The sequence below is a fragment of the Stegostoma tigrinum genome, chromosome 5 (genome assembly GCF_030684315.1).
Source record: "Stegostoma tigrinum isolate sSteTig4 chromosome 5, sSteTig4.hap1, whole genome shotgun sequence".
NCBI classification, from domain to species: domain Eukaryota; kingdom Metazoa; phylum Chordata; class Chondrichthyes; order Orectolobiformes; family Stegostomatidae; genus Stegostoma; species Stegostoma tigrinum.
In genome coordinates this window covers 55153712-55167229 of record NC_081358.1, presented here as the reverse complement: position 1 = coordinate 55167229, position 13518 = coordinate 55153712, and the positions used below count along the sequence as shown (strand labels likewise).

The 13518-nt window shown below is 43.5% G+C and overlaps 1 protein-coding gene across 3 annotated transcripts in view; it reads left to right on the top strand.

The window, feature by feature from the left end:
- Positions 1-13518, top strand: part of rttn (rotatin) — a 317909-nt gene that overhangs the window by 206903 nt on the left and 97488 nt on the right. For 2 of the 3 annotated variants that reach the window (XM_059646005.1, XM_059646006.1), the window contains exon 48: positions 63-132. In XM_059646005.1, coding sequence (XP_059501988.1) covers positions 63-132 — 70 coding nt within the window. Of the gene's footprint in view, positions 1-62; positions 133-1636; positions 1833-13518 lie in introns of those variants that run through there. The other variant, XM_048529420.2, reaches the window with a different exon arrangement.

Here is a 13518-nt window from a genome sequence, read left to right as displayed (position 1 = left end):
ATTTGATAATCATTATTATGTACATTTACCTCAAATTGATAATGTGCAAATGTTCCTCACAGGCCAAAGTTACACTGAAAAATCCATCGATGAAGAGGAGAGTGGATGAAGCTAATTTTTCAATCAAGAAATGTGAGTACTGAACTATTCATAATGTTTACATTTATGTAAACAGTGGTTTATTTTTCCACCCGTTGTAAGAATTAATTTTGTATGTTTATTTTTTGAAGTTACTTAATTTAAAATTTGCATTTAATTGTCAGCTCCTGACAGATTGCTTGATGCAAGGATTTTGGCTTTCAATTAAAGATGCCAGATGATGGTCTTAGAGGTTCAATAGAAAAAGCAATTACAACGTTAAAACATTTTCATTTATATTCTTACCAGCAGCGTGGCTGAACAGAAAATAAATTGAATTGTCAAAAAAGAAAATGAAACAAAACATTTGGCATTTTTTTAAACAATCTGAGTTGGTTGACTGACCATTCATGTAAACAAATTATTTTTTGATTTTGGATTCCTAAAATTTATATTAATTATGAGTAAAAAATATTTGGCATCTTTTGAAATACATTAAAGATTAATGCCACATTCTTAGGTTCATACAAGATCAGTTCGAATAACTATTTAGTGAGTCATCATTGCCAGTGGAATTGAATATAGCTTAATAAGCCCACATCTTGGGTTATAAACTCTAAACAAGCTTATTAAATGATAATAAGTAAAAGCAAAAATAATTCAGAAATCTCAACCATTTTTACAAAATTCTGAGTTTCTAAAGAGAACAAAAATTTACTTTGGTAACCTTGTTCATGCTAAACCTGAACTGGGATGCTTGCCATTCTCCGTAAAGGAATTAAGTTGGCCATGGTTTCGTAACAGTCCATCTCTAATATGTACGTAGATGGGCTTTGGCACAAGAAAAGTCAGCAACGTGAGACAGAAAGTTGCAAGATCTGCCCCACCCCAAGGTATTGGTCTGTTCATCACTCTGTCCAAAGAGACATTATTGTACCTTCTTCCAAAAAATAGCCAGATAATTTGAAGTTCAGATCTCTCACCTGTTCTCAGGACAAAAGTGGTCAGACTGTCTTTAAGCAGATTACTTTAGTGTAACGTATGTTTTGGGGTTCAAAGGCCTGAAGTTAACCACCAAGACTGTTGCCAACAATCTGAGGTGACAAACAAATAACCATAAATAGATTTGAATGGTGCCATATTCTAAGGGCCACTTTTTGTCAAACTTATAGATTATGAATTCCCTCACCATCTACAACATCTGTGCACATATTAAAACTCATTTCAGTGATCAGCCACCCTTCAAAAAAGACTTTAGGGTTATGATTTGACAAAACTTCTATTCATCACAGTTGTGCAGTGCTACATTTTTGGAAATTTGATTTGCTTTAAAATGTAATTTGTTGATTACTTCAGTTATTGCAATGTAGGTATTAATTCCATGTCTTTCGGCAAATGTTGTGCAGTGATAAATTCAGGACACTGATTTTTGCAATTGTTTCATTTTAGAATTAATCATTTGATAGCTGAAATGCATGAACTATTAGCATGAGTTGCCATTGTTGAGTGTTTATTTGTAAACTAATTTTGTATCATATTTTCATGAATTATTTTATAGGTAACCTTGAAGGCTCTCTCAATCTTTATCTTTTGAAGTGTCTGGAAAATCTAGCAATTTTGCTGAACTGTTAGTGACTGTGATGCTAATGTGAGAAATTTATTGAGGAGTGGCATTCATCCTGCCTGTAAATCATGTATATATTTAATTGATGTTATAATGCATTTTCCGTAATAAAGTGTTTGTGATTTTGGTATCTGTTCGTCAGTATTACTTTAGTTTTCCTTTAAGGATATGCAAGATATAAACGACACTTCCTCTGAGGTTATCTAGAGCCAGACAGACCACTAAGAATCCAGATTTGATCCTGAGGTTGAATTTTTAATTTTGGTTGGGGTCCGGATCAGAGGCAGAAAGATAGTGCCAGCCAGACTGCAATATCAGTCATTGTGCTGTTTCCCTGTCACAGTCCTGAAGTAGAGTCGGAATCAATGTCACATTAGTTGACTGTCAGAAGAGGTTCATAGCCAGTTATCTGAAGATTAATTTAGTTGCATGGCCAACAGAGCCAATTGGAATGGTTAATTGGCAATGCGGGCAAGGCTTGGACCGTGTTCAGTCAAATGAGTTGAGCATGGGCAGGAAATAAATCACGATTGCTCCCTCAAGGAGCCACTCATCCCTGGACCCATATGGCCTTCTCCTTTTCTCCAGGTGGCATGTCCACGTCAGCAGCCCTACCTTAGTCAGTGGTGCTATTGATCTGAGTAATGGTGGGCCTTATAGCAGTGGGGTCATATCTGCTCTCACTGATCAACAAGCCTGCTCTCTGACCTTTTTATTGATTCCCCATCTCAAAATAACAATGGCCATGTTTATAATACGCCATTATTTTGGGAATTGCCTGTTGGAAAATTAAGCCCTGATGGATGCTAAATTAGATGAACTCGACCATTATTAAAGTTAGGAATCAAAGAACTGGCTGCAGCTAGGGACAGAGCAAATTAAAGCTGGTTTACCTCCCTGACCACTGCCCAGTGACTCTCTGTGATTGAAAATGTACCTTCCGGCTCACTGTTGGATGAAAACTGGGCTGCATCTGTGAGAGCTCTGTGGTGGAATTTTCTACTGGCACTCACTATGCAAGCTTATGTCTGAAACATGTTCACTAATATTCAGAGGCTTGATGAACTGTATTCCAGCATAAATCGGCACTTCGGGAAGCAGTGGGAAGATGAATATAATGTCTTCCATATATAAATTTAGAGTTGTGTTCAGAGGGATTTGCTTCTGACTTATAACCTCTGAAAATTTCCTGTGCAGTAACAATGCTTGAAGAAAAATGTGAACATTATAAAATGGTCTTCAGGCTGCAGAGTATAAGACTTTAAAACAAGTGCACCATTTCATTGGAAAATGAAATTTGTGCATAATATTTAATGTGAAAAATGTGTGACAACTCTCTTTATCCATAACGGCAGTCTCCTGAAATAACTCATTGTTCAACACAGCTGTTCACATCAAAACCACAGATACAAATGTGTTGCTATTATGCAGCTAGTAGACAAAGCAAATATTACATTTCTTCAGTAACATTGTCTCCAAATGCATGTAGCAAACATAAGCTGTGCTACAGTAAGGATCAGCAGAATCTGCAGTTCCCATTATCACTGCTACAGTAAGGATCATATTGGTTTGAAGTGAAATGTTGACTGTAGTGCATAAAATTTTCTACAGTCATACTGAAACCTTTCAGAGTGGCATAGCTTTGTAAATTGCTGGGGTCAATCTTGGTTTTAATGTAATACCTCAAATGAAATTGACCTTAACCAATTAGACCCTATAGTAGAGACAAAAAAACTGCAGATGCTGAAATCCAAGGTAGACAAACAGGAGGTTGGAAGAGCACAACAAGCCAGGCAGCATCTGGAGTCTGGCCTGTCAAGTCTGACACCACTTCCAGTTCGGATGCAGCTTGCAGCTCCAGTCTGGCACCCGAGCCTCCGCAACCATCAACCAGGACCCGCAGGAACTTAGCCTCAACCTCCCAATCTGTTCCAGACGACTGCTCAAACACTGCCCGAGAATCTGCCGATGAAAGAACTGGAACCTGCCTTGACTTCTTTGAAACTTCCACCTCCACTCCAGACTCTGCCCACGTTCCAATCAACACAAGGCCCCTTATCCCTAGGGTCGCTCCTGTCTTCTATTACCCACCTGCAGCTAGGCAGTACACCTCTTCCCCACACCACCACCCCCTCCCCCCAGTCTGTCCACACCCTCAATACACCCTACCCCTCCACCACTTCTCCCTCCTCTCTTCCTCCTTTCTCCCACACCTGCCCCCATCCAATTCTCCAGCCCACTCCCCTCCCACACTCCCTTCTACAACTGCTCTCTCCCACCACACCATGTCCAACCCTCACCCATCACATGCTATCATCCTTCCCCAAACCTTCTCCATTCACTCCCCCCAAAACCCCACCTCTGAACCTTGCTAAATATTTACCATCTCCCCTGACCTCGAACTCTGAGGCTAAATGGTCTGTGCTCAGTGAAGGGCCCATATTTGTGCCTCTCTGCCCCCATCTCAATGAGTTCCATGCCCGCCGCAAAGTGGAGCTATTCTTCTCTCACCTCTACCTCCATGCTTCCTCCTTCAATAAAGACTCCCAACCACCCTCCGGAGACCCTTTCTCCTGTCTCCAATATTCCTCCTCATCTTGGACATTCCTCACAGCCTCTTACCAACCCTGGAGCTCTTCATTGCTAACTGCTGTGATGGAGAGGTCCTTCCCAATTCTCTGTTTAAAACACCAGGAGATGTAGAGAATTCCTCAAGGAGTTAAGCTTTTATTTGCAAACAAAAGCTGTGACAATCAGAAAAATGGTTTCCTGACTATCTGGGGATCGCTACTTTTGTAGTTGATGTGTCTATCTGATATTATTAGCATAAGCAATCACATTAGCTTGTATTGTCTTTCCAAACTAATCATCTTCTGCCACAAAGGTCTTCGACTTTACACTTAACCTATCACATCATGCCACCATTTCCTTTAACATAATGCTCACATATCATGTGATTTGACTAACCTATCACATATGCTACCATTGTTTTCAGCCTGTGCTCATCTGTTACTCATCTGTAACATGATTCTGTGTATTGCTCCATTAATTTAATTACACACTGTCATTATTTCCATACTGCCAACATAACATCAACTGCCTTGATTTTCCCACCCCCCTCACCCACTCCAATCTCTTCCCCCTCAGTTAGCACTTCACTCTCTCCACACCAATCCCTGTTTCATCATCAAACCCACTGGCAAAGGGAGGTCAATAGTCATCTGAAGGATGGACTTTTATGTTGCAGAGGCCTTCTCCAATATCATGTTCTACTTTCCCCCCCCCCCTTTACCATGACCCATAAATCCACTATCTTCCACGCTGTCCATGACCTCATTGTTTCTGGTGACCCAGCATCCACTACCTCCAACCTTTATAGCCTCCCAGGCCCGACATTGCATGGTTCTACCTGCTCCCCAAAATCCACAAGACCAACTACCCCAGCGGATCCATCATCTCCACATACTCCTGCCCCACCTAATTCATCTCTTTCAACTTTGACTCCATTCTCTTACCCCTTGGTCCAGGCATTTCCCACCTACATCTAGGACACAAACCATACCCTCCACCTCTTCAGAAACTTCTGGTACAGGAACTTGCAGTCCTATACGCATGCATACCCCCCAAGAACAGCCTGCAGGCCCTCAGTAATTTTCCTCTCCAAACAACCCATCCTGTAACCCCCCCCCACCCTGCACTCCCCTCCCACCAATATAATCCTCCGCCTTGCTGAATTAGTTCTCACCCCAGTAACTTGCATCAGACAGTCCATCTTCAGTACATACACCAGTACTGCTCCCTAATTCTTCTGCCATTACATCAATGACTACATCAGTGCTGCATCCTGCACCCAAGCTAAACTGCAGCAGTTCATCGACTTCACTAACAACTTCCACTCCACCCTCAAATTCACTTGGTCTACTTTGGGCAACTCCCTTCCCTTTCTTTACTTTTTAGTTTCTATTTCTGGTGACAAGATACAGACCAGCATTTACTATAAACCCACAGACTCCCATAGCTACCTGGATTCTACCTCCTTCAACACTCTATCCTGCAAAAACTCCATCCCATTTTCCCAATTCCTCCACCTCCACTGGCAAAGGCAGATCAATAGTTGTCTGAACGATGGACCTTTATGTTGCAGAGGCCTTCTCTGATATCATGTTCTACTTCCCCTTTCCCATGACCCCACCATGACCCATATTCACTCTGATGAGGAGATGTTCCACTCCCAAGCATTGTGGATGTCCTAGTTCAAGCAATGTTCTTTTCCCTCCTCTGTCACCCAGACAGACCCCTACCACACCACCATCGTTCCCTGCTTCACACCTCTAAACCACCCCCAAATATAATAAAAGTATGGTTCCCCCTTGTCCTCATCTTCCACCCCACTTGCCTCTGCATCCAACATATCACCCTCAAACACTTCCACCAACTCCCATTAGACCCCACCACCCAGAATATCTTTCACTCCCCATTGTTCTCTGACTTTGCAAGGGCCATTCCCTTCACCACTCAGTTCACACCTACCAACCGCTCTAGTCCTCCCCCCCTCACCCCACCCCCACTCCTTCCCCACAACCATAAAAGATGCATCTCCTCCAACCTAGTCTACTGCATCCAAAGTTCTCGATATGGCTTTCTCTGCACCAATGAGACCAAACATAGACTAGGTGACAGTTTTAGACCATAGAGCATTACAGAGCAAATACAGGCCCTTCGGCCCTCGATGTTGCACCGACCTGTGAAACCAATCTGAAGCCCATCTAACATACAGTATTCCATTATCATCCAAATGTTTATCCAATGACCATTTAAATGCCCTTAAACTTGGCAAGCCTACTACTGTTGCAGAGAGGGCATTCCACACGCTTACTACTCTGAGTAAAGAACCTACCTCTGACATCTGTCCTATATCTATCACCCCTCAATTTAAAGCTATGCCCCCTCGTACAACCCAACGTCATCATCCTAGGAAAAAGGCTCTCACTGTCCACCCTATCTAATCGTCTGATCATATTGTATGTCTCCATTAAGGTCGTCTCTTAACCTTTTTTTCTCGAGCAAAAACAGCCTCAAGTCCCTCAGCCTTTCCTCATAAGACCTTCACTCCGTACCAGGCAACATCCTGGTAAATCTCCTCTGCACCCTTTCCAATGTTTCCGCATCCTGCCTATAATGCGGTGACCAGAACTGTACATAATACTCCAAGTATGGCCGCACCAGAGTTTTGTACGGCTACAACATGACCTCATGGCTCCAAAACTCAATCCCTCTACCAATAAAACCTAACACACTGTATGCCTTCCTAACAACTCTATCAGCCTGGGTGGCAACTTTCAGGGATCTATGCACATGGACACCGAGGTCTCTCTGCTCATCCACAGTACCAAGAATCACCATTAGCCCAGTACTCTGTATTCCCGTTGCTCCTTCCAAAGTGAATCATCTCACACTTTTCCACATTAAACTCCATTTGCCACCTCTCAGCCCAGCTCTGCAGCTTATCTATGTCTCTCTGCAACCTACAGCATCCTTCGTTACTATCCACAACTCCACCGACTTTAGTGTCATCTGCAAATTTACTAACCCATAGCATCTTCGCATGGCCTAAAATGGCCAGCCTAATCTCTCAGTCACCGCCCACCAACTCACCACCACCGTTCTCTCCACCCCCCCCCCCCCCACTCCCCCTCAGCCATGTCCATCCTCCGCCTGCTCCAATGCTACAGTGAATCAGAATGCAGATTTCAGGAACAATATCTTATCTTCCACATAGGTATCCGACAGCCCAGAGGACTTGAAATTGAGTTCTCTTATTTCAAATGACTTTCCCGTCCATCCCCTGGCTCCCTTTCCAGCCCAGCCCTCCACCCTTCCATTCCATCTACGGACCTTCCCTTCCAATTACCAAATGGATTCATCCCTCCCATCAACCAACCAGGTTGTACCTACTGCTAGTTTCATCTATCATCCTCCACCCATCCCCTACCTTTTTATCTACAGCTCCCTCAACCCCAACTTCCAAACCTGAAGATGGGTAATACCCAAAAAGTTGACTTCTCCTTTTGTCTACACCCTATAGTAAACCAATATAAAGCTGCTAATCGCCACAGATTCCCTTTATATTGTGTGCTATGAAGCTATCGATGTGTAGCACTGATGTAATCTTAATGAATACCACAATATTACTTGTTATTTCATGGCTGTAAGGGATCCAATTGCATTGCAGTTATTCTGTGGGCATTCTACTGAAACCCTTCAAAGAGAATCACTCAATTCTTATCAAAACTCAGTTCACAAAACACATGAACTCTTATAGTTTTCCCTGATTTAAGGTATTAATGAGGAATAGGAATGGAAGATTATGGGTACAATCACAGCTGGGCTGGTACCACCCAGAGAATTGGGTCACCGGGTGGTTCACAGGCCTCCAGGCTTCAGTTGTCCCTGTCATTTTTATAAGAGAACAGAGATCCCCTTGCTATGGGTTATGTACATTGGTGAACATTCCAGGGCTTGGAGAAGGGTGGGATGTGAAATTTTGACAAACATCCACTTTGCCATTTCCGATCCGGTAAAGGATATGGAGTAGAGTGAAATTCCCCCTTTAGAGTGAGTGGGAATGTGGGAACATAATCCAACACATAGATAGATTAGAAGTTTTGGCATAGATAAAGGATATATAGAGATAAGTATTCACATACAACTCTGAATATCCCAATAGTACAAAAACTGCAATAACCATAATTGAAAAGTTGGCCATAGACACCATGGTGGTCAGTCAGCCTCTGGCTCTGCTGTATTGTAGGATGTTCATTTGATATTGGTGGTGTGAATCCACGCTTTCTTTCCTTGACAGTCAACTGGATGATCAGCAGCACCTGGTGTGGTCCTTCCCACTTCGCACCCATGGGTTCCTTGTGGATCTTATTCACAAAAACCCACTCACCTGGTATGATGTTGTGCCTTCCCTCCGGCAGGTCCTTCCAGGCAGCCGATACCTGTGAAGAGGCAGAACTTCCAGCATCTGTTAGAGCTTGGCAGTGAGACAATAGGGCATCACTCAGAAGATGACAGTCGGCTCTCCATAGGTCTGTTGTCCCGCGTAGGGACATTGACCTGCCTGTCACTATTTCAAATGTGTTCAGATCTGTCATTTTGTTGGGGGTAACCCTGACACTGCACAGGACTATTGTAAAGTCTGGGGGCTAGGGTATTCCCTTATTGTGCTATATAGGCTGCGTAATCTTTACACAGTACTTTGGCTGTGTGATTGGCCATGCGGGAGCAGCTTCCACCCAATGGGAAAACTTTCCCACAATTACAAAGACGTCTGAGTAACATTGACCACGTGGGAATGAGAAATAATCAACTTGTAAGAGCTGGAACGGCTCCGGAGGCGCCAGTGCTTTCTGTTGGGGAACTTGCTGTTTGGCACCAGGGATGTTATTCTGGTAAGTGAGGCAGCGGTCCACTACCACTTGGGCATATCTTTTAAATCCTTGTCCCCGCCAGCTGTGCTGGAACCGGGCTGCCATCTGTTCAGGCCCCAAATGTCACCGTAAGTGGCATTAAGGCAGTGGGCACGACTGGTCAGTTTGATTCTCAATGTCTCCAATCTCCATAGCTTGTGTCCATTCCCATTTCTCCTCTTGGGAACATTCATTCCGCATTCTTTGCAGATTTTAATTAACTGTCCCAATGCTGAGCCGGCAGATGTGTGCTTGAGGCCCTTGGCAGAAGTGATTGGAGGTGGCTCTTTTAGCTATTTGATCTGCCAGGGCGTTACCCTGGGCTTCCATGGTGTTCTTACTAGTGTGGCCTCTGCACTTTAATATGGCCACTTCAATGGGCGGTTGGGGAGCCTCCAGTCAGTCCTTGACTTCTTTCCCATTCCTGACGGGAGGACTGCAGCCTTTAGGAATCCACATTATTTCCATAGTTAGCCAAAGTCATGGGCAACTCCAAAAGCAGAGCAGGAGCCCGTGTAAATATTGTTATTCTGCAGGTTTCAGTCAGAAAGCCCATAATTCTGCTTGCTGCGGCGATGCTCCGGTGGGCCGGAGTTAGACTTCCCAATTGCATGACAATGCAGAGTGTCGTGACAGCTCATCCGGCTTTCCATATGCCATTTTGCACAAAAGAGGATCTGTCTGTGTAAAGGATGAGGCCTGGGTTTTGCAAAGCCTTATTCATCATTGGTTATTGTTCTTCATTCAGGATTCCAGCAGAATCATGGTCATCTTCTTCCCCTTTAGTAGGAACCGGTAATAGGGTAGCTGGATTGACTGGGCTCACACAAACTAATTGTAGATTAGGAGCTTCTAGGCTTGGTGTCCATCAGATCCACCAGGCAGCATTTACCTGGGATACTCTGTTCAAAGAGAGCAAAATGTATGTGGCATGTTAGTATTTAACACTTAATCTCTGAGACAACACCAGACTCACAGTAACTTGCACTGCCACGTGCATAGCCTGCACTGCTCTCAAACAGCTTTCCCCATCCAAGGGCTAAGTTATCCAATTTCTCTGAGTAATACCCAACAGGTTTCTACCTGTCCCGTGTTCCTGGGCCAGCACTGCTCTCATATAACCCTCCTTCTCATGATCAAATAGTGTAAAGTCTTTTCCATTATTGGGGATCCCCAATGCTGGTGCAGAGCAAAATGCTCTCTTTAGGTCTTGGAAGGTTTCTTCCTGGTCCTTTGTCAGTGCAATTTGTTCTTTTGAGTCCAGTTTTCTCTTCAAGATGTCTGTCAGGCACTGAGTTAGTTGGGTATGCAATTCAACCCAGCACCAGTTAAAGTTGTACAGACCAGCAAAGTCCTCAGTTCTTGAATTGTAATAGGCAGTTTAGCAGTCTGTATGGCTACAGTCCGACTTTGGGTAATTTCCCTTTTCTGGTGGGAGATTTTCTGTCATAGATAGACTACCTCTTTCTGGGCGATCTGAGCTTTTTCAACACTGACCTGATGGTCTTTTTGTTGTAGGTGGTTTAGGAGGGTCTTAAGGTCTATCTCTTTACTTTTCTGTTTCCGAGGCTGTCAGTGTATCATCTACATACTGAATGATAACTGACTCGGTTGGCAGCATTTCGTGGATGTGGTTTTGTAAAGCCATCTGGGAGTTGGATCCATGTGTTATGTGGTTGACATACAGTAAAGGCAAACCACGACTGTACTTCAGGTGCTAGAGTACTGACTAGAAGCCAATAGCCATATCTATGACTGAGAACCACTTGTGGTCTGGTGTTAAGGCACTGAATATAGTGGAGGGGTTGGCTGCTAGTGGGACCTTTTGATAGATGCATTGGTTTGCTTTCCTGTAATCTATCGTTAATCTATATTCCCCACCTGCCTTTCACATGGGCCACACCGGGCAGCGAGAGTTGGGAGGGATTTTACCAAAATCCCTTTGCCTCCAACCTCTGAATTATCAGGAGGATTCCTGCAATTGACGTTAGGTGATGGTGTGCTGTTTAGTGCAGGGTGGAGGTTTCCCTGTAAAAGTTGTGGGTTTCATTTGCAGTAACCCACAGTCATCCTTGTCTTTAGCCAAGATGGAGTGCTCGTTTAGACCACGTTATGTGTACACTGTAAAGACGGATTCAGTTGGGTGAGGATATCCATTCCGAGGAGCGGTTGTGCAACAGAACATACCCATACAAAGGTTACTAACTCATAGGGTCTGAATGCAGTGTGCACAGTTTGGTCCTTTTAATTTCAATCCTGTCAGCTCCTGCTCTGTAAGCTGTTCTCATTGTCCTGTCTAGTGGGAGTTCGATCTCACACTTCTGGGGTAGGCATGTCAACTTTGCTCCTGTATCCAAAGACACTCAGTGTCTAGGTTGCCTGCCCTCACGGCTGCGTACCGTCTGTTTCCCCTCTGCTGGCATAAAGCCAGTCGGAGCATAGATGGGCACAGGATGGGGCTCTGTCAGTTTCTTGTCATCTTCAGCAGCTTCTGCTGCTGCTGTGTGGTTACCTCTTTAAACTGCTCTGTGAAATCGGTCTTACTCCCAGTTTTCGGGACCTCCTCTTCCTTATTGCTTATCAGCTGGCTTCACCCTTTTCCCCTTTGCCAGCTTTCGCTGGCCCAGTGGCCTTCCTTCCCACAGACGTAACACTCCCCTGGGCGTTTGTCTTGAGTCTTTCCAGGGTTACTTGGTGTCAGTCCCATTTGTCCTATCTGTAGGGTTTGCAGTTTGGCATCTGTTTCTTGGTCAAGCCAGTAGGCTGCATTCACCAGTTCATAATGATTAGTGCTCTTCTGGTCCCTGTCTGGTTTGGTGAGCTTTAGCATCTTACTGAGCTCAGGTTTAAGTCTGCCCACAAAAGCAGACTTCAGCGGGCCATAACCACAACCTTCGAAATCCCTATTGCCCTGAACATTTAGGATTCCTGCATACACTTTCCAGGTCATTCTAAACCTTTCCTTGCTTTCTGGGACTTCCTCTGTATCTTTTAGACAGATTTTTGCCCAATCGGCCTTAGATGGAGTATATCCCTATAACCAATGTTTTATTGCTGTCTCGCCAGCTTGCAGCTCCTGCTTGTACTCGCCAAAGACACCTTTTACTGCCTCGTCTACTGCATTCACGGTTCTTATTCTATTTCCCAATATTGCTTTGTATTTTCATTAGTATGGACCACTTGTCAGTTGTGCTTGTTCCTATGCTTACCATAAATGGCTGTATGCGCAGGGCTAACATTCATTGCAACTTAAAATTAAAGCCCTAAATACACTGACATTTTCAGAGAACTTAAAACACCAAGTCATGGTAATCTAATTCCAAGTTTACTGTCAAATGAAATTGATGTGTCTCATTTCACAGTACAAGCTACAATTGGCTAATTCTCCATTTTCAAGATAAAACTTTCAACAATAATATACTGTAGGTGATCCCAGAAATTACAAAATCCTGCCTCCCTTTGAGGAATGTGGACTGGGCAATCCTGCCAGAAGGACATCAAGGAAGTTAAGGAAGTTGGAGGATTACTCTATAAACATATACATGGCATTACAAGTTACCAAAGTGTATTAAGAATCAGCTATGAAGTATAAGGTGGAGATTATGCAGCACAATGGCAGAGTCTTGCCTTGGAGCTAGCAGCTCTAGGTTCAAGTCCTGCTCTAGGATTTGATGGCCAAGGAAGTTAATGTGTGCAAACAGATTAAATATCAATCTGAAACTCCTTCCAACAGAGATGCCAAAGGCAGACAGTTAGAGCGATGTTCCTGGTTAACCATATGGTAAAAACTGGACTGAAACTCAACTATCATTGTCTGTTGCTCCTTGCAACATGCCTGTAAGAGACAGAGTGTTCCCACAGCAATTTTGACTCCCTCAGTGTGCTGTAGCATACCACACCAGTAGAATTGTAATACTGGGGAGATGAGACAATGGGAATTACTTAAAACAATACAAAGTAATCACTTTTTGTTTTGCAACAATTCAACAGGTTTTTGTGGTGGTTTTCTAATTCAAACTAGCAGACTTGCGTTTAGTTTTTTAACATGCTTTGGTATTTTAAAATTGCAATGTATACATTTTTGAGAGAGACCCATAACATTTAGCCTGTTTCACTTATTATTCCTTGAACATCCTGTGCATAAATATAGACAACATCTCATGGTACAAGCTCTGTTAGAAAGTATGATTAAAGGCTCAGTTTCTAATTCATTTTCTGTCATTCACATCCTACAAGGGCTTCTTATTAATGCCCTATTAGTGGTTCAGAAGACAGCACGCTGAGTATTTCATTAACATTCCAAGCACCAATGTGTTTGCACAGATTCTAGAACAAATGAGG